A 27806-nucleotide genomic window follows, 5' to 3' on the forward strand; every position below is an offset into this window, starting at 1 on the left:
CCCTAATCCACACTTTCCCAAACAATATGCAAACCGAAATGCAGCCACCCTTCGAAATTTGCACTTCTCCAAATGTTGTGGTGCCGTTCTCCAGCTGAGCAAAGTGGACCAAAATGCATATAGCAGCACAGAGTGTGCATTCAAGATGTAAGAGAAAATAAGATTCAAAAATGGATTCTCTCAGAGGAAATCACTTTGCAAAATTGTGCAAAATTGCATAGGAAAATGTGTATATCAGAGGAAATGGGCACTAAAAAATGCTGGTTGATTTTCATGAGGGTTATTTATTTTATTTTTTTAAAAAAATGCAAACTGATATGGAAATGCGGAGAGTTGAAGCGAAAGGGTGGAAAAATGAGAAACCACCTTTCTTGCATCCCTATTTCTGAGAGAGGGGGAGAGCGAGTGTGCATGCTGGAGACTGATAGCACCTTATGCTATATCAGTTTACACACACACACACACACACACACACACACACACACACACTGAGCAGGAAGAAATAGGTAGGCACCCTGATGAGAGTGTCTGCCTTCCCCACTGCCTGGCTTAGGGCAATTTGTGGCACCGTGTTGCCGCCTTCCCGCTCTCCCCCTCTAAGCCACCCACCCAGCCATGCCCTGCTCCCTTTGGTGATCCTGCCTGCTCTTCCCAGAGCAGACGCCGTTTAAATGCCTCCTTTTAAACTCTCCTCCCCAGTATGCACAAAGCTCCTTCCTCTGCATGTAACTCCGCTAGCTCCCTGTTGCTGCTGCTTCCCCCAGACTTTGCTTGCCTTCCTTCATTGCCTCCTCCACTGTCACATTTCCAGATTGCAAGGTCCTCGGGGCAGCAATCTGTCAGTTTACCCATGTCACTTTGCAAAGGGCCATTTTTCCAGCAGGGTGCCACTCTTGGACTCTGCACCCACCACTCACTGTTGACGTCCTTCTGTTTTGGTTGGGAGGCTGTTGCCTGCTGGCTCAGAGGCCCCCTTTCCACCCACATTAACAAGCTTTGCATCAGCTTGCATGTTCGGCTCTAATTAAAGGAATCAGTCCATCACCCTCAGGGGAGTAGCTTCTAACAAAGTATTTGGCAAAAAATTGCTAATTTGTCTGAAATGGCACTTATAAAATAGATTCTCTTACTAGAATGTCTACTTTCTGGCCCAGGAACTAAAAATCAATCATGCCTGTTCCTGAACAAGAGAAATCACTGCTAATGAATCTTGTCCTGTTTCTATTTGCTCTAGTCTTAAGCAGGTTTATCTCAGAGTGAGTAAGAAGAAGAAGAAGAAGAGTTTGGATTTGATATCCCGCCTTTCACTCCCTTTAAGGAGTCTCAAAGCGGCTAACATTCTCCTTTCCCTTCCTCCCCCACAACAAACACTCTGTGAGGTGAGTGGGGCTGAGAGACTTCAGAGAAGTGTGACTAGCCCAAGGTCACCCAGCAGCTGCATGTGGAGAAGCGGAGACACGAACCCGGTTCCCCAGATTACGAGGCTACCACTCTTAACCACTACACCACACTGGCTCTCTGAATAACTGAATATAACAGCTTGGGGCAATGTGGTGTCCTCCAGATGTTTTAGACCCCCCGACCTCCATAAGCCTCAGCTACCAGAGCTGACTGGAGCTGATGGGAGTTGTAGTCCAAAACATCTGGAGGGCACCAGGTTGGGAAAGGCAGAAATTGCCTTCTTTCTTTTTCTTCTTTCTCCACAAGCAAAACCACCCTCCAGATGTTTTCAGACTACAACTCCCATTATCCCTGGCCATTGGCCATGCTGGCTGGCACTGTTGGGAGCTATAGTCTTGCGACATCCAAGGGGCCATGGCTAAAGGCCAGATTGAATTGTGTATTGTCTTAAGAAACTCACATGAGTTTGCAACTAGTTTTCTGCTGTGTAAAGGGGAATGCATTCCGCTAAGTAAAGGAACTTGCTAGCTCAAGTTAGGAAGGATATTAATAAGCAATATATCCTCTCCTGCCACCCTGAACATTCCCACACTAATGTCCTCATTCAATTGTCTTTATTTTGCCTTTGAAGGTGGAGCAAGCCTGCTCAGTTCAGAGGGACTTACTGCAAAGGAAGTGTACATAAGTGTAGTTACCCTGGAATGATGCTGAGATAAGGCAACTAACTTCCCAGATAAATCCCTCAGTTGATTTGCCCCAAATCACTAAAAACCAGCTCTTCTTCATTTCATTTATCCCAGTTAAGGTCCCAACAGATCCCATTTCAAATCAATTCAATTCCCCTTCAATTTTCCATATCCGTTACCCTTCAAATCATCTCTAGATTAAAACATCTAAAATTCATTTATTTCCCCAAATTCAATCCGATTGGGTAACCCAAATGTTTCCTCAGTTCAATTCCCCTCCCCAATCAATAGTCCACCAGAAACATTTGGGGCGCATAGAAAAAGATCCAGGGCCCATCTTGTCAGGAATGTGAAATGAAGGGGCAGGAAGCGATAACGGGTGTGAGGATATTACAAGCCCTCAAAAACAATGTCCCTGTCTTCACCTCTGGGACACTGGAGGGAGGGAATGGCCTTAGTCCCAACTCTTATAATCTGTGATGAGGTATTGGGGGAAGGTATTGGGGAAATTAAAAGACGCCTGCTTCTTGGGAGAAAAGCAATGACAAACCTAGACAGCATCCTTAAAAGCAGAGACATCACCTTGCCAGCGAAGGTCCGTATAGTTAAAGCCATGGTTTTCCCAGAAGTGATGTATGGAAGTGAGAGCTGGACCATAAAGAAGGCTGATCGCCGAAGAATTGGTGCTTTTGAATTATGGTGCTGGAGGAGACTCTTGAGAGTCCCGTGGACTGCAAGAAAATCAAACCTATCCATTCTGAAGGAAATCAGCCCTGAGTGCTCACTGGAAGGACAGATCGTGAAGCTGAGGCTCCAATACTTTGGCCACCTCATGAGAAGAGAAGACTCCCTGGAAAAGACCCTGATGTTAGGAAAGATGGAGGGCACAAGGAGGAGGGGACGGCAGAGGACGAGATGGTTGGATAGTGTTCTCGAAGCTACCAGCATGAGTTTGACCAAGCTGCAGGAGGCAGTGGAAGACAGGAATGCCTGGCATGCTCTGGTCCATGGGGTCACGAAGAGTCGGACACAACTAAACGACTAAACAACAACAAATTGGGGGAAGGAGGCTAACTGAGAGTGGCTACCTAGTGAGGCCATGGCTGAGGTAAGATCTGAACTGAGTACCAACTACCTCCCGCAAATTCAGCGCCTCCATGGCTCCCCATCTCAGTGTCTCTAGCCAGCTGAACTTTCCTTGGGCAAGTCTTCAAACCTCAGCTATGACAGTCAAATAGATCTGGAGATTTAGACTGGAGATTTGGTAAAATGGGACCAAACATTTCCATTAAAACTCAGCTTTAATAAAGACTCACAGCCCAAATGCAGGACACCCCTCCCCTTGACTGCCCTTCAAATGTGACATCTCTGTGACCATAACAATTGTGGATAGCACCGCAAGCAAAAATGCCTCTGATGTGGGCACATGTGAAAATATAACGGCCTGAAAGCCTTGCTGCTGATCACCTCCGGTGGAAGCACATGTTTTGTGCTGTAAGGATAAGTCCATTTCACTTTACCTGCCCTAGGGCCCATTTGCTACACCACCACTCTAGAGCCTTTAAAGATTGTGCACAGTTCAGTTCCCTCTTTCATCGGCATCTGAGTAATGGGCAGCACTTCCGCAGAGGCTTAAGGGACCAAGCTAGGGCTCACCACAGAGGCCTCAGGCCTGGTGTTATTACAGAGCTAAATCACATTTCTTTTTTTTTATAAATATTTTATTAGGTTTTTAATAAACAAATTTCCACTTTCAAATACATACTTCCATGAATCCAATGGACTTCCCCCATCTCCCGAGCACTGCATTCCCTGTGTAACCAAAACCTCAGCAATTTGTTGACTTGTTTTGTACATAACAATATATCTTCCATTTTATCGTGTTATCTGATGTAAACATTTCGATACAATTGCATTAATTTTTAATTTCCACACAATAAAAATATTTCGTTACCTCACTTCTGTCTTATAGTGTCTTATTTATCAATTCAGAAATTTGCCGATACTGAAGCTATACCTTCCTAGAAAGGAGCATTTTTTAACATTCATACAACTTATAATGCTTTTTCAAATAGTCCTTAAAATTTTTCCAAACTTCCTCCGTTTCTTCTTCTCCCGAGTCTCGAATTCTGCCAGTCATTTCAGCCAACTCCATATAGTCCATCAGCTGCGTCTGCCATTCTTCCAATGTGGGTAAATTTTGTGTCTTCCAGTGCTTTGCCAACAGAATCCTCGCTGCTGTAGTAGCGTACATAAAGAAAATTCTATCTTTCTTGACCATCCTCTGGTCTACCATGCCCAGAAGGAAGGCCTCCGGTTTCTTAGGTAAGGTGAATCTCAGCACCTTTTTTAGTTCATTATGTATCATTTCCCAGAAGGCCTTCACTTTCGGGCAGGTCCACCAGAGGTGTAAAAATGTCCCTTCCTCTTCCTTACATTTCCAGCATTTATTGTCAGACAGGTGATATATCTTTGCAAGCTTGACTGGGGTCATGTACCACCGGTATATCATTTTCATAATGTTTTCCTTCAAGGCAGTACATGCCGTGAATTTCATTCCGGTGTTCCATAACCTTTCCCAGTCTTCAAACATAATGTTATGCCCCAAATCCTGTGCCCACTTTATCATAGAGGATTTGACAATCTCATCCTGTGTGTTCCATTTAAGCAGCAAGTTATACATTCTCGAAATTAGCTTGGATTTTGGCTCAAGCAACTCTGTTTCTAGTTTCGATTTTTCCTCCTGAAAACCCACTTTTTTGTCTGCTTTAAAAACTTCCTGAATTTGAGCATAATGCAACCAATCTCGCACCTTGTTTTTTAACTTTTCCATACTCTGTAACCTCCATTTATCTCCAATTTTTTCAATTATTTCCCAATATTTAGGCCAGTGGGCCTCCATATTGAGTCTTTTACGTGCTTTGGCCTCCATCGGTGAGAGCCACCTCGGAGTTTTACTCTCCAATAAGTCTTTATATTTTGACCAGACCATGAAAATTGCCCTTCTGACAATATGGTTTTTGAACAATTTATGAACTTTAACCTTGTCATACCACAAATATGCATGCCACCCAAAAGCATTATCAAATCCCTCCAGGTCAAGGACATCGGTGTTCTCCAATAAGATCCAATCCTTCAACCAGCAGAGGGCTGCAGCTTCGTAATATAACCTCAAGTCCGGCAGGGCAAACCCCCCTCTTTCTTTCGCATCTGTTAGTATTTTAAACTTTATTCGGGGCTTTTTGCCCTGCCAGACAAATTTGGACAAATCCCTCTGCCATTTTCCAAAACATTCCACCTTATCCACGACCTGGAGGGACTGAAACAAAAATAGCATTTTCGGCAATACATTCATCTTTATGGCAGCTATTCTGCCCAACAAGGAAAGTTTTAATCTTGACCATGTTTCCAGATCTCTTTTTATCTCTGCCCAACATTTCTCATAGTTGTCCTTAAATAAATTCAAATTTTTGGAGGTCAAATGGACCCCTAGGTACTTTACTTTTTTGACCACATTTAGTTCTGTTTCTTTTCTGAACTCCTCTATTTCAGTAGTTGTCAAGTTTTTTGCTAAAACTTTAGTTTTTTGTTTATTCAGCTTGAATCCCGCCACCCGACCAAAATCAGAAATTAATTCTAACGCTCTTTTAGTACTAGAGGCTGGCTCCTGTAATGTTAATACCAAGTCGTCTGCGAAAGCTTTCAGTTTATATTGTTTCTCTCCGACCACAATTCCCTGTGTCAACTGGTCGTTTCTGATCATGTTCAGTAGCACCTCCAGAACTGAAATAAACAGCAGAGGAGATAGAGGGCACCCCTGTCGTGTCCCTTTTTCAATTTTAAACTCCTCTGTCACCACGTTGTTTACTATCAATTTGGCCTTTTGTTCTGAATAAATTGCTTCTATTCCATTTTCAAACCCCCGCCCTACTCCCATCCTTTCCAAATTTTTCTTCATAAACAGCCAAGAAATGTTGTCAAAGGCCTTCTCCGCATCAATAAAAATCAACACCGCTCTTGTGTTTGAATTAATCTGTAAAAACTCCAAAATGTCAATGATGTTTCTTGTGTTGTCAAATAAATGCCTACCAGGGAGAAAGCCTGCTTGGTCCTTATGAATAACTTCATTTAAGACTTTCTTAAACCTACTTGCCAAAATGTCTGCAAAAATTTTATAATCCACATTTAGGAGTGAGATAGGACGGTAGTTTTTAAGTTGAGTTTTTTCAGATTCTAGTTTTGGGATCAACGTGATGAAGGCTTCTTTCCACGTTTCCGGTGCCTTCCTCCCCTCCATAATCTGATTGCAAACTTCCAACAATGGTTGTGTCAATGAGTCCTTCAGTACCTTATAATATTTGGAAGTAAGCCCATCAGGTCCCGGAGATTTGCCCAGTTGGAGGTTCTGAATGGCGCATTCAATTTCTTGGGTTGTAATATTACAGTTCAGGGTTGCTCTCATTTCCTGGGGTATTTTTTGTAATCCATTAGTTATGACAAATTGGTCCACCTCTGAGCTTTTTTGTGGCCTTTGAGAATAGAGTTCTTTAAAATATTTCTGGAAGGACCTTCTGATTTCTTCGGGTTTCTGAACCATTCTCCCTTCAATCTCTAGATTTGTAACTGTGTTAAGTTTTTGTCTCTTTTTCAACTGCCAGGCTAACAATTTTCCACATTTGTTTGCAGATTCAAAGGATCTTTGTTTCATTTGTTTAATTTTCCATTCCACCTCTTGATTTATCAGTTTCGAATATTGTGCCTGGAAAAACTTCACTTCTCTCAATACTTCCTTCGATTTGGGCCTGGATCTCAGTTTTCTCTCTCCTTCTCTTATTTTCTCCAAGATCTTCTCCTTCTTTTCATTCCAGAGTCTTTTTTTAATCGTGTTCTGTTGTATTAGAAACCCTCTTATCACTGCTTTGCTTGCGTCCCAGATTATTCTTTTTTCCACATTTGTCTTTAAGTTTATTTCAAAATAGTCCTTTAAAACTTTTTGGGCCTTCTTAACAATCTCCTGATCTCTTAACAAGGCGTCATTCATTCTCCATCTGAACGATCCGGTTGTATTTAGTCTCAATTCCATTCTCAAGGCGTTGTGGTCGGAGCAGGTTTTTGGGCAGATTTCCACTTTTCTGGTCTTAGGTGCCAGCCCTCTAGTTATCCATATTTGGTCGATTCGCGTCCATGTCATATGGGCCTCAGAAAAGAAAGTTCCTTCTTTCCCTAGAGGGTTCTTGATCCTCCATATGTCGATCAAATCCAAATTGTCAGTCATTTCAAAAAAGGTTTTTGGAAGTCTGCCATCTTTCGTTATATTAGCACTTTGTGACTTATCCATATTCACTGAGGCGACACCGTTCATATCTCCCAACATGATAATGTTGTTATAGTCCAAATAGTCCAGCATAATCTCATGCAGCTTCTTAAAAAATTCCGATTTTCCATCATTTGGGGCGTAGATTCCTAGAATTAAAAACTTTTCTCCTTGTGTCTGGATTTCAATTGCCAAAATTCTGCCCTGTTCGTCTTTAAATACAAATTTTGGGGACAAGTTCTCCTTTGCATAGATCACCACTCCTCTTTTCTTAACTTTATCCGATGAAATAAATTCTTGGCCTAACCTTTTATTAATTAGCACTTTTCTATGGAGTCTTGTCACATGTGTTTCTTGCAGGCAAATAATGTCCAATTGTTCTTTTTTCAAAATATGAAATACTTTTCTGCGTTTTTCTGGAGAATTCCCGCCATTTATATTCCAGCTAAGAAGCTGTAGAGACATCCCGGTCTACTTCTTGGATATCACAGTTGGGTATCTAATTTGTCTTCCTTTTCCGGAAGCTGTGGTGCCGGGCCGCCTCCAGATGGTGTGGATCCTGGTGGTAATCCCGGTGGTGGAGGCCAAGAATCTGCGGCTCTCTTTTGGAGGTCCTCCTCGTTGTCGTGTAGGAACTTCTGGTGGTCTTCTGGCGTTTTGATTCTTACCTTCTTTCCTTTATAGGTAAATGACAGACCTTGAGGAAATTCCCACCTGTATGGGATTGCGTTGTATCTTAACAATTTGGCCAAGTCTGTATATGTGGCTCTAAGGTCCAACAAATATTTAGGAATATCTCTATAAATTTCTGCCCTTTTACCTTCGACTTCCAGGGATTTTTTAAAGTGTTGGCCTAATATCTTGTCTCTTTCCTCTCTTGTTCTCAAACAAACCAAACAGTCTCTGGACTTATCTTTTTTAACCGATCTTCCCAGTCTGAAGGCCGTCACGATCTTGAAGTCTTTATCTTCTTCAACCCCCCAAAATTTAGAAAACAGCTCCGTCAAGAATTTCTCTAGGTTGCCCTGTTCCAACTCTGGGACAGCCCTCAGCCTAAGATTACATTCCTTACTTTTCAGTTCCACCATTGACAGGTAGGCTTGCTGTTCTCCTACCTGTCTTCTCAGAGGTCTTACTTCCCCTTTGATCTCTTCCACCTTCTTGCACGCTTGCTCAGCTTTTTGATTGGCTTCCGCAGCTAATTTGTAGTTCTCCGCCGTAGCTCCTTGCAGTTTCTCAATAGCCTGGGTATGCTGCGAAACCTGATCTGTTAACTTGCTGATAGTAGATGTAGCTCTATCAATTTTAGATGACTGATCGTCCACCTTCTTATTCAAAAGTGCCAATTGTTCCAAAATTTGTTTCAAGACTGGATCAGTTCCTCCAGCTGCCATTTCTTCTGTAGCAGGCGTTTCAACTTCCTCCTCCTGCGCCGTCAACACAGTAGGCACCGAGGATCTACGATGGTGAATCAAGGTTGTTTGGACCAGCTGCCCAGCTCTCTTGTCTTTTTTCTTTTCTTTAACTTCCTCAGCTAAAGCTTCCTTAGCTTTAGCTGCTCTTGTTTTCGCTGGGCCACTCATTCCCCAGCTGCTGTTCAAGGTCAAATAGTCTTTCAGTCCATGAGAAAGGCAAGTCCAGAGTATAAACAATTAAACCACAAAAAATCCCAATAAGATACAGTTCCCAGGCTACTATGTCTCCGCAAATCCACTAGGGGGGGTTTTCAAAGGAAAGAAAGTTTCTTTTCCACCATCAAAGCTCCTATTTCGACTGAAATCCCCAAGTTCAGAAAGGAGGATTTCAGAGAGTTCTGTTTCGAATTAGTGCCACAAGGTAACAGAGAGGTTTCAATAACAGTATTAAAGCGATAGTGTATCCATCAGTGCAACAGTTTATGTTAAAAGAAAAGTTTCTGCAGCCTGACAGTACTCATTTGCAACACTGGCAGTCCAATAACTCGGTTGTCCCCTTCAATTCCACGTCTCTTCACAATAGGAGGAAGATTCTCTAACACACTGGACTAAAACATTTATTTCTTCACCCTTTTTCGATTTCTAAAAACACACAGTCTATTAATGCCCCTTCTTATTTCTTTCAAAGTCTCTTTTTAACACTTCAGCCCGCATCGGGTTCTTTGCTTTGCTCCGATTAGCAGGACCGGAAGGCGGACTTCCTGTTACTCGCCTCCCGTTTTCAGCCAAAATAGACAAATTTAAGTTGATCCTTAGTCAGTTCTTTGGTACCCCTTACTCACGGGTAAATTGCAGCCAATCTCGATGTTTTTCAAGAAGAAAGGTCGGCGCTCATCAGCAACAGCAGCGCGGCTTCACTTCCGCGAAAAGAGCGATGAACTCACAGCGCCGCTCCCCCGTTCACGATCCGGAGCCTCTTACGAGGTCCCTTCCTCGCTTCTGGGGGGGCTTCTGGCACCCGCCGAGTCCCACGGCCACAGGCTCGCTCTGCCTGCGGTTTATCTGGATGGGTCTCCGCTTCGCCGTAGCGGAAAACCCTTTTTCGCGGAGCCCCTCTTCACTGGGTAAAGAGGACCGCCATTGCTGTTTTGCGCCGCCTCCGGAAGTCTAAATCACATTTCCAAGCTGTAAAAATGACTTAAATATTATCTTGGCCATTGCCTTGAGCAGACAATAGAAATTAGGGGAGGTGGGGAGAAGGACTTTTCCAATGAGGCTTCTGCTCCAGTCAAAACATGCAAGTTCTCTGACAGCATGAGTCTTTTCCCTACGAAACCAGCTGCCAAATTAACTTTTTCATTCCCTTCTGGCATCTGCACACCCCTCGTTAAATGAATCCTGCTCTTCTGTTCTTTGATCTTAGCTTATAGATAGGGCCAATAAAGTGGTGCAAATTAGCCGTGTGCCATTTGCCAAAAGATGGCTTATGAACACCTCGGGGAGTGGTGAGGAAGAAGGCGATCACGTTGTGCACCCAGATTGCTAAAGTCACCACAGGGAAACTAAATTGTAGACCATCCGTATGAAGACCATTTGCATCCTTCCGTGTTTGCACAAATCACTCAAGCCAACAACAGGTTTGCACTGTGTTGGCTGTAACTGTTGCAGTCAGCAACCAATGTCTGAAACCTGGGCAATGATCCCTGGGCTTGATTAACTGCTGGGAAGGAAGATTTGAAATAAAACACTTTAAGGTGGCCACTTACACATCACCAAGGAAGTGGAGATAAATTGTCAGAAGAAGGACACAGATTTGCATAAAATGGGCATATGTTAATATATGCACATTAAGAAAATAATAATCTGCAATTTAGATAGAAATGCAAGTGGGAAAGTCTGTGTCCAGTTCAGTTTGCTGTCAGTACTGTTGGCAGACAGCTTCACGGCCTCTCCTGCTCTCTCTCCTTCAAGACCCCTGCCCTTGTGCTTCTTTATATATAAAATGGACTTGGACCAAACTGCACACCCACACCCAAAATGCAGAGGGCACTTTCAAATTAGAGGACTGCCCTCTGTGAAGGAGGAAACATGGGCATCCTCAAAACATTGGGATTTCTGTCCCAAGCTAACACACATTTGTAAAGTAAAGCTGGGTTCTGTATAAATTATGGAAGTGAAAGAAAGGGACATGGATCTACACGTACAGCACCAAAGCCACACCCCTGACCATTGAATTCAGCTTCTTCCAACTCTTGGGATTTAAAAAGATTTTGCCCGTGTCACTTCTGGCTCATCTTCACAACAGTAAGGACTAAGAACCTGCTTGCTGGTTTCTGAACACAATATCATTTTTTTCACCTTGTTCTTTCCCTCTCCCCACAGACTCATAGAACACACTCTCAGTCCTGCCGTTGGGCTTTGCATGCCATTGTAGAGCTGCACAGTGTCACCCACCCAGCTAAATGCCCACTGGGAGCTCCATAAGCTTCCTGTTTTGCTGTCTGTCCTGGAACTGCAGAAAGAAGGGGATTGTCGAGTACCTGGCTGGCTGGCAGGCTGCAACAGATGGCTAACGGGTTGCCCTCAGCATAGTGGGGTGCAAGTGTTATCAGAGGTTGGGGGCAGTGCTTAATTTCGAGAAACAGAAAGGTTCTGGGGTTCAGTCCTTGGCATGTGCTTTGGAATGAAATCTTGCTCCTGAATTCTAAGAGAGCAGGGTTACCCTGTAGCTGCCCAGTGCTGAGGGAGAGGTACATGGGCAGAGGTAACTTTCATTATGAAAGGTTTGTTCCTATCTGCTTTATCAAAAATGGTGAATGAGGGTGACATGTTGGAAGAAGGGTGCCTGCACAGAGCCACATTCCTATCCCTCTTAGGTAGGAGGATTTTTGAATGGCACATGGAGGTGGCCCTATGGTTAGGCAGAAGGAGAGCAGCCACCCTGAAGGGATGGATTTTGCACACTATGAATGGTGCTGATATGGGATAAGTTCCTGCTGGCTTGTGCTACATGTTAATTGGGAAGCAGGGGGCAGGCGGGGGAGAGAATGCCATTTGGATGAGTTCATAATGTACACAGTAAAATGTTTGTGGAGGGTTTGTATGTGTGTCCAGGAGGGCACAGAGGAGAAGAGGAAATCAGCTAAAAACCGAGTCCTTTATTTCATCCCATTCCTTTATTCAATCTCAGCTGCTTGAATCTGAGGTGAACTAAGGATAAGGTGAGAGGAGGAGGAGGAGGAGGCCATAGCGTTGGTATGAAAAAGGAGAAATGTGTGGCTATTAGAATTACAAAGGACTTTTGGGAGAGGGTGTGTGTGCCACATCTTACCCACAGTCACCATTTTAAGGACACCTTCATAAATCTCCAGCAGTGCCTCCCAGACAAAGTGACTTCCGGAGTCCCTTGCTCCTTCACAACAGAAGCAGTCAAGGACAACCGTGTGTCTGTTACGTCTACTTCAGCATGGGCAGCAAGAAGCAAAGCAGATGGGCATTGCCGGGGGTGGGGGTGTGTGCTCTGCCTGGAGAGAGCATGTCACCCCATTAAACTAGGGGCAGCATACAGCAGCATGAGACATGCTTGCCATCTGCATTGCTTTGAGGTTGCCATTTCTTTGCAGTTAGAACATGAGCAAAATGCATTTTTGCATGAACAGGAAAAGTCCTTTGGGTTGGACTTTTGGGTAGGAAATTGCTGGTCACTTGGCAGCATTTATCAGAACCGGACTTATTCTGCTTGAGACCCTGTTTAGCTTCGGAACCTGGAATGTGTGAAGCAACATAAGAGAAGAAGAAGCATGTGCAGAGTGCTTTTCCTAATACTGATTAAAGAACCAGATGCCACCTGTCTAGAATTGGGGAGAAGGGTAGCACAGGAAAAAATGTGTAATGATCATGTGACCTGTCTGTTTAGGAACTAAACTTGAGTCAGAATATTTGGGGAATTGCATTCATAGGCCTCACTGTGGAACTGAAACAGTCACATGCAGAATGGAGACTGTATCTGAGGCAACTTCTTCAAGCAAGTTCTAGTTGCATGAAGCTCTCCATGTGTTACATCCTCACAGACAAAATCAGTTAGCAGAGACATCCAACCATCCCAGTTTGTGCCAACACCCCCTGATTCTAACTTGTGGTTATAGAAGTATGGTTCATTTGCACACTATATTATGCAAAATTATATGACACAACTTCACTATTCTGATTGCAAAATATATCCCAGTTATTTTCAGTGAATCTATGATGACTAGAAACTTGCTAGAGAACATGATTTGTTTAGATTCCAGGACCCAAAACTCTTCTGTTAAAATTTTGGATTCCATTGTGGTGTGATGGGCATGGGATGCAAACAGACCTGCACCTTATTTAATGCACTTCCAATCTCAGCAGTTTTGAAACTGACTTGAATGTCATGAATTCCTTCCCCACCCCCATCATCCAAATCAGGAGGGTGCTAAGAACTCTTTGCCAGTGATCCTTATGGAAATACTGTGTTGTAATGCTTGGGAGCCCCTAGTCACACTGCTCTCAAGTTTGCTGTGTGGGCATGCTGGGAGGTGGGGGAGAGGTCCACAGCTCACTGGCAGAGCACCTTCGTTGTGTGAAGAAGGTCCAAGGTTTAATCCCTGGCATCTTCAGGTAGGTCTAAGAATGTCCCCTGCCAGAAACTCTGGAGAGCCACTGCCAGTCAGTGTAGACTACACTGAGCTAGATGGACCAATGAGTTTAGCTCAGTAGGGCAGGCAGCTTTCTATGTAGAGCATGAGACTCTTAATCTGCAGGTTCAGGCCCCACCTTGGGCAAAAAGATTCTTGCATTGCAGGGAACTAGATGACCCTCACAGCCCCTTCCAACTTTACAGTTCTATGATTCTATTATTCCTGTGCCTGTTCATTGCTGTATCGGCTCACAGAATCCAATTGATCCAGATATCCATGATCCCCTGAGTTAGATGCTTTCATCCACCAAAGATCACCCAGCCATGACAATACCTTCCAAGCTTTAGGGTCGTTGCAGGATAAAAGGAAGAGCACACACCATGGGCCAGCTTGCAGCCCTGCCTAAAGTACCAGGTAACAAGGGTGCTCCTGGGCAGAGACACTGATGTACTCTATGCCAAGACAGGGAACTTCTGTATCCTGACAGCAGTTCAGTTTTAACGTCCCAGTGCAAGGGACTCTGACAGCAGATCTCTCTTATCTGCACCACCAGGACAGCTTGCAAGGAGAGGGAATGGCTGAGCACTACCTGTATAGTGGCAGGAAGGAAGACTGCAGCTGATCAGCCCCAAGCAATCAGGTGGCCCCAGACACCAGCAGGGGCTCTGTTGCAAGAACATTCATAGGCAGGGGCTGCTGCCAGGTAAAGTAAATGAAGCAGTGGGCCCTCTATGTTTCTTTGATTGCAGAAGGCTCACTGCTGGCCAAGGCTGCAGCCACTCACTGTCTTCTTTCCCCCAGAATGCATCTGGGCCCTGAGACAGAATGGCCCAGATGGCATCCTGGAGAAATGCAGCTGGTGGGTGTCTGAAGCCTCAGCCAGGGCTTTACTTTGCTTCTGTGTGCCCAATGCATAGAAAAAGGAGGAAAAATGAGAAAGTGATGTCAGTGACTGTCAGTAGCTTCAGGAGCTCTGACAGGCCTGGTAACTAAAGAAGCCGCAAAGGCTCTGGGGCCTTGCGGAAACCAAAGGCTATGTGCCTGTCTGGAGCTGCATCATCTGCCTCTGTGCCTCTGAGATTGGTCTGCCTACTCTGGAGCATAGGCAATATGGGGGTGGCGACGGGGGGCAGGCACTCCCCCAATAAGGAGCTTATACTGCATTTCTGAAATCCTGCCATTAACATATGGTATCTCACCCACCTAGAAATATGCTTTCCCCTTCCATACTGCCACCCCCTGAATTCTTTTTCAAGTGCCACAGCTGCTCTGGAAGTCAACCATCAGCTTTGCTCACCTTCCCCTGGTTCTTCAGAGTCTCAGGTGCCACTTTTGGACTTGACCTCTGCCTGCCATGGACAATGCAAGCTGCTTGCCTTGCTGGGCTCTGACACCAGAGATTGGGATGGTGTTTTACCCCACAAACAGATCCATTCATTGAGGTCAGATTCCATAACAACTCTGGCAGCAGAGAGCAGGAGAGGCTCTCTCTGCAATAATACAGCACCTGCCTTAGCAGAACGTACACAGCCAAAATGAAAGATGGAGCATTAACTTGTGGAATATCACTGTTGTTTACAACTTTTCCAATGTTTCATTTTCCTTATCAACAAAGCTGGGAGCAAACCTTGGCAAAAATTTAGTAGGGCCTCTGTGGCTCAGGGACCAGATCTGTATTGTGGGCTACCAAGTGACCATTCCTGCTCTACAGTGTCTTCTCAAACCTTCACACTACCTGACCATTCCTCTGGTCCCGGGGTCACATATAAAGGCACAGGAGGCTCCCACCTTGCTGAAGCTAAGCAGGTCTAGGGCTGGTCAGCGCTCGAATGCACGACTGCCTGGGAAACGTCTCTTCCTTGGATTCATTATGGAAGAAAGGTGGGATACAAATGTCAGTGTGTGTGTGTGTGCCTGCACACACAAAACTGCCTATAATAAGGCAAGCCATTTCTAGGCTCAGTACAAGGTGCTGATTTTAACCCATATGGTCCTATGGAACTTGGGGTCAGGTTACCTCAAAGGCCACCCTATCCCTTACAAACTTGCACTGAGATCTTCTTCAAGGATCTCCTTCAGGTTTCTGCACCTACAGGGGCAAGGTACATGGTCAGCCTGAGAGGGCCTTCTTGTCACCTTTGGGTCCCTGGCTCTGGGATGTACTCTCTCCAGGAGGACTCACCAAGCACTCAACTGGATGGCATTTGGAGAAAGACCATTTAAAAAATATAGCACTTTAAACCGTTTTAATCTGGTTCCTAGTTGCTGCTACTAAGTATTGTTGTTACAGTACTGTGTTTTTGTTTCATTTTTCAAAAATGTTAGCCACAGAGAGGTTTTTTACCTGGAGAAGAGTAACAGAAACACATCCACTAAACAAAGTAACAAGAGCCCCAAATTTTCAAAGCTGGAAATTTTCTTGGTCTGTTATTTGACAAGCTCCCTTTTCTGAGATGTCACAATTTGTAGTCCTCCAGAAATAATGGAGTTAGCAGAAAACTTGACCTTGTGGTCTACAACGCATCATCACATGAGCTATCAGCATCCACAGGACAGCTCAGGTCTTTCCAACAACATTTCTCAGTCTATGCATCTGTTAGTGAGGCTGCTGCTGAGCACCCTTCCAAGGCCCTGATGTTCTCCCATTGGAGAATTTCTTAAAGCCAGAGGCAAGCTATGAAATTACAAGTCAATACCAGTTCTTTTCACAAGACCTATTAAACTGTGCTTGTTTAATGGTCTGCTCCTCTCTCCTAGAAAGTAACTTAGCCTTAGGGAAGAGCAACTCTGAGATCGGTTCTCTCACAAGTTCAATCTTCACAGCCAATATTCCATACGCATAGCTCTTCTATCTGTGGGTTGAGGATCCAGCTGGTGGTTTTTGGTGGCCAGATTTGGCTGATCCCCATATTACCTTGTCTACTATGGTATCTGGACACTAACCTATCAAGGATGCTTTACAGGAGGGCAATTTTGAATAGAAGCAGCTATTATGTGGAATTCTCCATCTTGTCTCTCCACACATTTCAGGACCCTCCCTAGTCCTGCATAGGGCAGGACCCCCTGCCCCCACAAATAAGAAGACTCACAAACTAAGGCTCTGAAGAACCAAACATGGGACAGAACAAGGCCCATGTAGTTCAGGAATCAAATTCTAAGAGTAACAAGCCGCATGCCTGGTGCCGCATGAGCTGGTTCCATATGATCATCACAAATCATTTGAATTATAAGAAAGGGAAGTCACTTCGGCTACCTACTGGCTCCTTTTTCTCAAGCACAGTTGGACAAAAGGAGGTCAAGTCTATGATTCCATCTTACTGCAACAAGTAGGGGCTCCTTGAGACTCTGAGCATGACTAACAGCCAGTAAAAACTACACTGCCCTGCACTGATCCCTCTTTTTAAAGCAAATATCTTAACAGAACTCTCAGAGGTGCTTCCTTCACCTTTCCTTAATCATGTAACAATGAGTTACACATGTTAAGCACACATCCCCCCTTTCCTTTGTTGATCCTCCTCAACTCTTCTGTCATTGGATGGTGAAGCCAATTATAAAGGGATGTTCAAACGTTGCATGAGAATACAACAGGTCTGGGAAGTTGAGGAGAATTTCTTTTCCAAGAAGCGAATGACACCCTTAAGGAATGGAGCATACAAACCCAGAGAACGGCGGAGGGGTGTGTGGAGGGAAGAGTGCCTACTACCAGTACCCATTCTTAATACCCCACCAAGGAACTGCTTCCCCGCTTACCTGCATCCGCCAGACAGAAGCCGGCACAGCTGAAATAAACCAGGAGGGCTGCATTGATGTAGAGAAGCAGTTGATCCATCCTCCAGAGCGGGTCCATCCTGCATCCACATGGGAATGGCTGTTTCAGCCCCAGAGGTCCCGATCCAACATGGGGAGGGAGGGAGGCAGGCAGAGAGCGAGAGAGAGAGAGAAAGAGGGTGCCCCTTCGGCTCCCCTTGGCGGCCGCCTCCGATCAGAGGGACGCCGAGGAGCCCCGCCAGGCTCCCGGACCCGGCGCGGACATTTCAGCACCACGGACAGCTCCGCGCCGCCGCCGCTGCCGCCGTTTCCCGGTCCATGGCTGGCTTCTCCCGGCAGCAGCAGAAGGGCAGCGCCGACTTGGGGCTCCCGAGGCCGGGCTGATCTCTCTTCCTGGGCCCGGAGAAAGTTTCTGGGAGGCGGCGTGAGGCAGCTCGGCTCCGCGGAGGAGAAGCCAGAGAGACGCGGCCGAGCAGCTCCTGTTCCCGCTCCTGATGGTGCTGCTGGTGGCGGCGGCGGCTGGAGGAGCCGCTGGGTCCCTGCAAAGTGCAAACGTGCCGCCAGTGGGCCGCCTCCTCCACCATCAGCCAGGCAGCTCCATCCAGGGGAGGCAGCGAGAGAAAGGATGGAGGCGCCCCCGACGCTCCCCCTGCCCTAACGACAGGCACGGGCGAATCCGGACTCGCCTGCCAGTGTCCCCGGCCCAAAGCACGCCGCCCTCCCCGGGCTGGGCGATTTGTGCTCCGAGATCCTACCAGGCGGGAAGCGGGGGGGTCTTCAGTCCCTCCTCCTCCTCCTCTTCCTCCTCCTCCTTCTCCCCTCCCTCATTAACCTTAATGGGAGAGCGACACTGTTTGAAGGGGAAACGGATCTCGCAGGTCACCACGTCTACACACACCAATTTTTAAAAAAGAGGGAGGGAGAGAAAGATCATTTATTTAAACCTTCCCCGCTGGAAGAGGTTCCGCTGCGTGTGTCTCGCTTGACTGGAGGGAGTCAGAGGCAGGGAGGTGAGGAAGGAAGGAAGGAAGGAAGGAAGGAAGGAAGGAAGGAAGGAAGGAAGGAAGGAAGGAAGGAAGGAAGGAAGGAAGGAAGGAGATTGATGGCTGGGGGGAAAGTGTCAACTCCCAATTCCCTTTCCCAGTTGGAAGGATGTCCTCTAGCACCCTTGGGGAAGAACTGGACCTGCAAAGGGGTTGGGGGTGAATGTGGGGCATCCTAGCCAGAATCCATAAAACATCAGGGGAGAGTGTATTATATAACAACAGAACAGCAGAAAGTGGGCCACAGACTGGGGTGGCTTGGTGGGGGTCCCCTTTTCCTTGAGGCTTCTCCAAACTTGAAGCTTACTAGGAAGAAAGGAGGATGAGAGGGAAGCACCCAACAGGAAGACATGATGGGGTTTGTGGAGGGAGAAGGCATGAAAAGCTCCCTAAGGGAGACACCCATGGCCAAGGCTTAAATGGTCTAATAGCACAGGTTAATTGGGGCCATTCAAGGCCATCACATTGGCAGGAGACTTCTGAAAAAAAGACCCAGACCTGGAGAGTCTTACAGTCCTGCCAGGTTATCAGTCAAATTCCCCAGCATAATGTGAGTTCAGTGTAGAGGATGGTACAGACACCCTGGAACACAAAAATGCTTTTGCTTCCAAAACTGCAAAGGATAGTTCACACGACAATAGGTAGAGGGGAGGCTGTGTCACTGTGAAAAGAATGGCTGTGGGGGGATGGCTGCAAGATAAAAGCAATGAGATCAATCCAGGAAGGATGAGGCTCTCAATGGCTACTAGTCCTGACGGCCATGCGCAACCTCTACCTGTTGAGAGGGCTGCTATTGCACTCAGATCCTGTTTGCAGGCTTTCAGAAGCACCTAGCTGGCCACTGCTGGAACAGGGTGCTGGACAGGGTGAGTCTCCTCTGGACTGATCCAGCAGGGCTTGCCTTATGTTCTTATATGTTAATTATCCCACAGGTCCTTTATTCAGTCAGTCAACCACTTTTAAATTTATATCCCACCTTTTCTCCAAGAGCTCAGGGTAGGAGGGACATTTCTCCCTTACTGTGTCCATTTTATCTGGTCTTCATGTCAAGCAATAGCTTCAGGTGACTAGACAGGTGAGCTGAGCAATACCCAACAGGCAAAAGCACACTCTTTGGTCACATCATGATCTGATCTGGCGATATTCCTTCCCCAGCCTGGCAGGGCTACTGGCCTGGAGACAGAGCTGCGTCCAAGGCAGGCTGAGGTGATGGAAGGCGTAGTGTGGAGACGTTAGATAGGGAGAAGTCTCCTGCACCATAAGAGTAGTTTTCAGGGCCATTCAATGAAGCTGAATGCCCCAAGATTCTAGGCAGGCAAAGGAAAGGACTCCTTCTTACAGTGCAGAATCAGAAGAATCTTTATTTGCATCAGCCACTAGCCATAGCAAGAAAATAAAATGTACTGAAGGTAGAGGTAAAAGCTTTACTATAGAAAATACATTTTGGGGGTTTACGTTAATAATAAAGTAATAGATCTTATTCTCATTGCCCCCACTAAAAACCTTGCAGTTTTTGCTGTCATCTGATCATCTTGATCTGCTAGAAGAAAGGACACAGTAGCAATGGTTGAGCGACCGGCATGGACAATAATAGAGGGATGATAACCTCACTCCTCAAATCTTTATAAAGAGTGCAAGCCAGAAGCACATGAGCCACTGACTCGATTCTGCGATCTCCACAGGGACATAACCATGTTTCCAGTGAATTCTTTTGAAATTGACCCTCAAGTACAGCTGAAGGCAGTATATTCAATCTTGTGAAAGCATGTCTTTATTTTGGAATTGTTAAATTTGCAAATGCAGTTATACCTTGGGTTACATACGCCTCAGGAGGCCCCATTGGTTAAAGTGGTGCTTCAGGTTAAGAACAGTTTCAGGTTAAGTACGGACCTCCGGAACGAATTAAGTACTTAACCTGAGGTAGGGTGCCAAAGTGTCAAAATGACTAGGTGAAAAATAATCATACCATGGACAAAATTTGCTTCTTGTGGCCAGATTATTCTGTCACTTGATATCATATAGGCGCTGTCTAATTAAACTATTTGCTTTACTGCTTTACTGAAGCCCAGTGTTAATAACTGTTGACAAACCAGAAAAGTAAAGCTTTTGGTTGACAATTTTAGTCCAAGCACTCTCATGACAATCTTATGATACTAGTGGTAGTAGACCAGTGGGGTTTAATTTTAGGCAGAGCCAATAATTAAATGTCCTACGCCAAATCTGTAATTCAACAGAAGGGAGGTTAGCCTCTAAGTGCAATTAAGCATTTGGAACACAGGATGGAACAGGAAAAAATTGCCTTAGGAACTTAGATTGAACAGCTTCTGTAGATCCAAGGTGAGGGCCTGTCCAAATCTGAGCCCCATAAAATAACTGTGCTAGGGGTTTAGCTTTAAACACTTCAAGTGCTGACGGTATGTGATTGCCACCTTTTGTAGGGGAAAAGCGTGTCAGAATTTTGGCACTTTGGAACGCTTTTTGCTTTGCATATTTCTGGTGTGCTCCCCATAACCCTGATGACTGGAAAACAAGGCCGAGGTATTTAAAGACTTTAACTTGTTCTATCAACTGATTATCCCACAAGTGGTAGTGATAGACACCAACTTGGATGGCTTTTTAAAAGTATTAGACAAATTCATGGAGCATAAGGCAATGATGGCCATGTTCTGCCTCCAGTGTCAAAGATGGTATATGAGAACAGGATGCTATTCTCATATACCATCTGCATGGGCCTTTGATCGGACCCAGCAGCCAGGCTCTTATTATGTTCCTAAGGCAGGCAGAAGGAATGGGTAGAAGCTGGCTGATCACTTCCACTATAGAGACAAATTGCTCTGACTGAAGAATTAAGCCAGAGTCACATCTTTTGCCTATACAGTTAGATGAAATTCTATTGGCCCTTGAAGTCACCTGACAGCTGCTGAATGAATAAAGTGGTCAGCTCCAGCGGTGATGCCCAAGTGGAGGAGAAAGCAAGCTGCCTCTGGGTCAGGACCCCATGGTCAAATCTGCTGGGACCAATGGGGGGGGGGGTGTCAACATATGATGTAGAGACCATGAGAGTGGTTCTTAACCTGAGGTACCACTTTAGCTAGTGGGGCCTCCTGCTGCCGCTGCACCGCCAGAGCACGATTTCCATTCTCATCCTGAGGTAAAGTTCTCAAGCCGAGTTACTACTTCCGAGTCTGTAACCTGAAGTGTCTGTAACCCAAGGTGTCTGTAACCCGAGGTGCCACTGTATTGGTGAAAGGCAGTCCGCCCCCCCCCCCCTTGGCAGGGGGAGGAGGTGGCAGGTGTGTGAGCCCACAATGAAAGCAGACAAAACCCTCTCCCCAGTTGCAGGGCACAACAAAGGAGGTGCCAAAATGATCATAAAAAAACAACACATGAAAAAATGTTGCAGCTTTTGGGCCCTTATAGCTAAGAGAAAATGTGAGTAAGAGGCAACATGATAGACTTTATAAAATTATTCTGAAGGAAATCATCCCTGAATGCTCACTGGAAGGACAGATCCTGAAGCTGAGGCTCCAATATTTTGGCCACCTCATGAGAAGAGAAGACTCCCTGGAAAAGACCCTGATGTTGGGAAAGATTGAGGGCACATGGAGGGGAGGACGACAGAGGACGAGATGGTTGGACTGTGTTCTTGAAGCTACAAACATGAGTCTGACCAAACTGGGGGGGGGGGGGAGCAGTGGAAGACAGGAGTGCCTGGCGTGCTCTGGTCCATGGGGTCATGAAGAGTCCGACACGACTAAACGAGTAAACAACAACAACAACAACAACAACAACAACAACAACAACAACAACAACAAGAGAAAGTTTCCCTCCTTCTCTCACAACACTAGAATATGTGCACATTCAATGAAGCTGAATGTTGGAAGAATCAGGATTGATAAAAGAAAGGACTTCATGGTTAAACCCTGGAACTCACTCCTATAAGAGGCAGTGATGGCCACCATATTGGATGGTTTTAAAAGAGGATTAGACAAATTCAGGGAGGAGATGACTATCAACAGCTACTAGCCACAATGGCTCAGCTCTGCCTCAACTCTTGGAGGCAGCAATGCTTCTGAATACCAGTTGCTGGAAACTACAGGAGGAGAAAGTGTTCTTGTGCTTGAGTTCTGCTTGTGGGAAGATGAGCCATCGGCCTGATCCATCAGGCTTTTCTTATTTTCTTGTGTTCTTGTGTTCTCATCTTCTCATCTCTAACTCTTTCGTGAACCTCACCTGGAATTTTGCTTCTGCAATGTGTTTTAAAGGGATATTCTTTTACAAGTTTACACTTCCAGTCAGCACTTATCATTTTAAAAATGGTGACAATGTTGTTTACCATGTTCACTTTCCCAGCATCCATAATAATAATGATGATGATAATTTGGTTTCTCCAGCCACTCTGGGTGGCTCCCAACCAAATATTAAAAACACGATAAAACATCAAACATTAAAAACTTCAGATGTCTTCTAAAAGTCAGATAGTTGTTTATTTCCTTGACATCTGATGGGAGGGTGTTCCACAGGGTGGGCACCACTACTGAGAAGGCCCTATGCCTGGTTCCTTGTAGCTTCACTTCACACAGCGAGGGAACTGCCAGAAGGCCCTCGGCGCTGGACCTCAGTGTCCGGGCTGAACGATGGGAGTGGAGACCTTTTGAGACCCTTTGAGGAAGGGCCCTAGTTTCTCATTTCAGACTTGGAAGTCTGAAGTCCCTCAGTTTCTGAAGCAACAAAGAGCAGAGCTTTCTCAACGGTGGTGCCTCGTCACGGGAATGCTTTCTCCCTGGCTCCAACCCTGGTCAAGTTTATGAGGCTGAACACATTGCTGCTTTTCCCATTTTTTTGGATGAGAACATATGCTTCTGTCACCCCTGCCTTGTTTGTATTTCTATTTAAAATATTGGTTAACTGTCCTTCATCAAAAGGTTCAAGGGCAATGTATAATGCATGACTAAAAACTAATGCACACATGAGATACATGAATATTTGCTTGTTCTTACTATTAAGTTGTGTTCAATACAATTGTAGCTAGGCAGTCACTTCATAACTCAATCTGATTAAACAGGTAGGATGCAAGTGTTTTTCAACTGGGGTAAGCTTTAGGTGAAGACAGAAGGAGGACTTTGACTCAAGTCTAGAAGACTGATTTGGACCAAAACTCCCTGCCCCACATGAGATCTTCTGATTTCCAACCTGCTGTGAAAGTGTATGGAGGTTGCATTAACTGACCACAAGTCTCCTGAGGCACACCAATGCTTTATCAGGAAGGATTAATGCGCCTTGTGCAAGAAGGCTGCATTCTAAATGCAGAGCTATGTGCATATTAGATGGGGCATGGAAATTAATGTGCATTTAGGTTAATTAAACTGGCAGTGGCCTGATTTATGGTAACTAGTTGATGGGAACAGAAGCAATTTTCCACTCTCATACATGAGCTGTCAAGCAATATGTCACTGGGTGGGAAAGGCCAGTTCTTGGCACTGATAGGAGGTTCTGTGGAAGGCTTGGGGAGAAATAAAAGCAAAGCCTTTGACTCTGTTAATCCCACACGTGAGTCAGAGATTAAAAGAGGTTTGTGCCTGTCACAAGCGCAGCAGCCTGTTTCAAAGGCTCTCCAGGTGTCAGAGATCGGCTGCGAGCTGCTGAGCAATCAAGCTGAAGTGCAAGGCCAGGCAGGATTAGGCCAGAAAGGTAAAACCCACAGGAGAGTCCATCAGGAGACAGAACCACTTGCGGGCATGAGCGGAGGCTAGTAGGAAGAAGAGAGCCAACAGGGGTGTTTGGAGCAACACTTGAGGGGGGGCGCTCAGGCAAGGCTGGAGCAAAGGCAGCATTGCATAGTGGTCAGAATGTTGGACTGGAACTGGGAAGGCCCAAGTTCAAATCCCTACTCAGCCATGAAGCTGACCAGGTGGCCTTGGGGCAGCCATAGCTTCTCAACCTAATCTACTTCACAGGGCTGTTGTGAGGATAAATTGTAGGGATAATGTATTCCATCTCAAGCTCCTTGGAGCCAAGGCAGAAGATTTAGAAGTAACAAAACCAATAACCTGGAAACACTGCAGCGACTTGCCTTGGGGCTCATTGAAAGCAGCCTCAGCAGGATCAGGCTGGGATCAATCTGTGTTAGGATACCAAGCCATGTGAGACCTGGACTGCCACAGCCACTGCACACCCCTGCACATCAGTGAGGTGCTTCATTGGCACAGCTAAGGATATTGCTGTCCCTCAGTTGGACTGCTTCATGCCTTTCTGCAAGGGGACATTTATTTCTGCTGGAACATCTACTTCTTCTTTGGTGATCACTCGTAGCCGAGTAAGATTGTTTTCCATAAACACAGTTTTAACAATGAGTCCATAAGTGACTGTGGAGGCCAATTCTGGATCCACACGTCCTTCCACAGTGGGGAGATTGGTTTCCGGGTGGGAGTTGATCACGGTGTAGATTTGCCAAGCGTGCCTTCTTCTTAGCACATTTCTCCCTTGCATCCTGAGTTTGAGTGTCTTCAAAGCCCATGACACCTTTGGTAAAGGCTGTTCTCCAACCGGAGCACTCACAGGCCAGTGTTTCCCAGTTGTCAGTGTTTATTCTACATTTTTTTAGATTTGCCTTGAGGCAGTTTTTAAACCTCTTTTGTTGACCACCAGCATTAAGCTTTCCATTTTTAAGTTCAGAATAGAGTAGTTGCTTTGGAAGACGATCATCAGGCATCCGCACAACATGAGCAACGAAGTTGATGTGGAAGAATCATTGCTTCAACACTGGTGATCTTTGCTTCTGCTAGTACACTGGTATTAGTTTACCTATCTTCCCAGGTGATGTGTAAAAATTTTCGGAGACACCGTTGATTGAATCTTTTGAGGAGTTGGAGATGGCATTTATGACATTCATTTCTGCTGGAACATACCCAAGATCAGGGATGAGACACATTTGGCCTGGAGCCAAATGCAGTCCTTCAGGTCCTTGGAACTCCTCTCCCAAGCCACACCCCTTTCCACAAGCCACGCCTACCACTCTGCACCCTTCTTTGGTGTTTTTGCCTGGCTGGAATGTGGTCTTGAATTTGAATCATACTTGCTTGTCTGGAAGGAGGACAGAGCAAGCTAAGTGTGTATAGAAACCAGCCTACCGTACAAAGGTCAGAATCACATTTGTTGATCTGCCTACTTTTGCCTCTGGCCTCACCTGTGACTGATTTACAGCTTGAGAAACAAAAGCAACTCCTTCTAGTTAGCAGGAAAGGGCAACACTAGCACTTCCTTTTCCCCGCAGAGTAAACACATGAGAACTGAAATAGAACCCCCCAAAAAATAATCAAGGAGGCGCTTAAACTTGCAGCCCTGGTGATTAAAATTGGCGCTCCCTAATTAAAATTGGTCTCTCGTGATTAATCAGCTAAACTGTAGTTGGTTCATCTGCTGATTAAACTGATTAAAGCTTGTGGCTCTAATGAAGGGTGGGAAAAGCCACTCTTTAAGGGGTAGCTAATCTCAAGTCCCTGCAGCAGCAAACAACATCCTGGTCAGGATGCAAGCAGAAAGAGCAAAAACCAAAGTCACCCCCCACCCACCCCAAGCAGAACTGACAATTAAGCTTCAAAGCCAATTTACGTTGCTGAATGAAACACATTTCCAATACCTCTGACGGGGATGTTCCCCATGGCCTGCCCACTGCTTTTCTTCCTGATGAATTATAAATCCGATATTAATTGTGAGATGTGTCATTGGAGTTTCAGTGATTGTCAGTCAGTGCTTTTGTGTGCGGGGTGGAATTTATAGAACTTTTGTGTTCTGCTAACAATGAACAAAGGAAGCAGATGTAAAAAAGAAAAAAAAAGAAAAGAAAGAGGGCAGAAACTCAACAGGAATTAACAATGTACCACATGCATAATGTGCTTGTGCCACAAATAGCTGGCAGGTTACTCAAACAAGTGAGCCAAGGGGCATACACAAAGGAAAGTGGAGGGAAATGGTCAAGTGAATCCTCTAAGGCAACAGGGCTGGGCTGGAGCAGAAGAGAATTAGGGCCGCATCAAACATTCATGTGGAATCCACAGAAAATAAATCCATGCGCAGGGGCACATGAGGGGAACTTCTAGGATAGCAAACAGGTGTATTTTTCCAGGTCCTGACATGGAGCCATTTCTTTTTGAGAGTGGACATGCCCTGTCAACCTTTTCCCCTTCTGAATTTTGGAACTGAATGCTGTAAAGACTGGAGATCCACAGATGCTGGGCTGTTTGAAAACCAGCTGTCATAACCTTTTGCTGGTGCCTGGACCAGACAGAGAGTGTTTGGGCTATGGGCTCCCAACATGTAGCGATTCCTGACCATGTATCACACTGGCATGACCTAACTTTGATTTGGTATTCCTGAAGTGGAGAATGAGAAAATGCAGAGGCTGGAAATCAAAAGAAATGGCTTGGCTTGGCTTTTTAAATGGACTCTACAGCCCGTTGCATAAACAGACTATCATTTTGGGATTTGTACCAGGCAGAGAGAGGGGAGGTGCATCTTCCTTGCTCCACGTCTGATGCACTGAGAACATTGATGAGAATTCATGTCAAACTCACTCTTGGGCAACCTCCAAAAACAAAGGCTTCCTGGACGCAGGCCAAGCAGACCTCCTCCTCCTCCTCTGCCTCCCTCCTGCATCTGTCAAACACCTCCTGCAGCCTCACCACTGACAACTGCCGCAACTGAGGGCTTTTGTGGGCATAACTGAAATAAATGTAGAGTTCCTGCACGGTTTGCAGTTTAAAGGATAACTGCAAGTGGGAGAAGAAAGTAGCAGACAAACCAAATCTTTTCCAACTCTTCAATATCCTTTTTGAGGTGAGGCAGCCTGAACTGTACTGGAAACAGTACATTCAAAGTGTGCCCACTGTTCTTGCACTGCAGTTGTCCTGCTCTTCCTCCTGCGCTGGCTAGATGTGTCTCCATCGGGATGAATAGAGGTCTAGCCATTTCAGATGGAACCCTCAGATACTTGAATCCTGGGACCATCTAAATAGCAATGTCACCCACTTTCTTATGGTACTTTTAGCACTGTGGGATCCCAAAAATAATGGAAAAGTCTCCAATGAGTCCAAAACTGGTAATGTATCACAAGGCATCTTATTTTTAAAAGCCAAGATGTACTATTTGATTTCTTAATTGCTGAAAAGGCTACTTGCATTTCTAGAACCATTTATATTTTATGCATCTTTCCTCCTTGAATTTGCTACAATAATATACAAGAAAATACAGGTTACTTGCATCTTATGTTCCTGGCCATCACGTATATCAGCAAAATTACATAAAGCCAGAACAACCCCTAGAAAGACACTGAAAAACTATTTTTTAAAAATCACTGCACGTGCTGGTGAGGAACAAACGTTGCTCTTAGTCTTCCTCCTCCCCCTTGTTGGATGATGCTTCAGATGATATGAGGACCGGGACTGGGGTGGGGGGTTGACCAGCAGTCAGAAGAAGTGCTTGGCTGTGGTTCAGATCCAGAGATGGGTTGTGTGGCCACA

At 45.5% G+C, this 27806-nt stretch overlaps 1 protein-coding gene across 1 annotated transcript in view; it reads right to left on the minus strand.

Annotated features, from left to right (window-relative positions):
* Positions 1-18265, minus strand: part of FNDC5 (fibronectin type III domain containing 5) — a 36023-nt gene extending 17758 nt beyond the window's left edge. The window contains exon 1 of the mRNA XM_081924213.1: positions 17228-18265. Within this exon, the coding sequence (XP_081780339.1) occupies positions 17228-17324 (97 nt within the window). The 5' untranslated portion in view covers positions 17325-18265. The remainder of the gene's footprint in view (positions 1-17227) is intronic.
* Positions 18266-27806: the final 9541 nt, after the last annotated feature.

This window comes from Podarcis melisellensis, assembly GCF_964234715.1.
Source record: "Podarcis melisellensis genome assembly, chromosome: 8".
Taxonomy (NCBI): Eukaryota; Metazoa; Chordata; class Lepidosauria; order Squamata; family Lacertidae; genus Podarcis; species Podarcis melisellensis.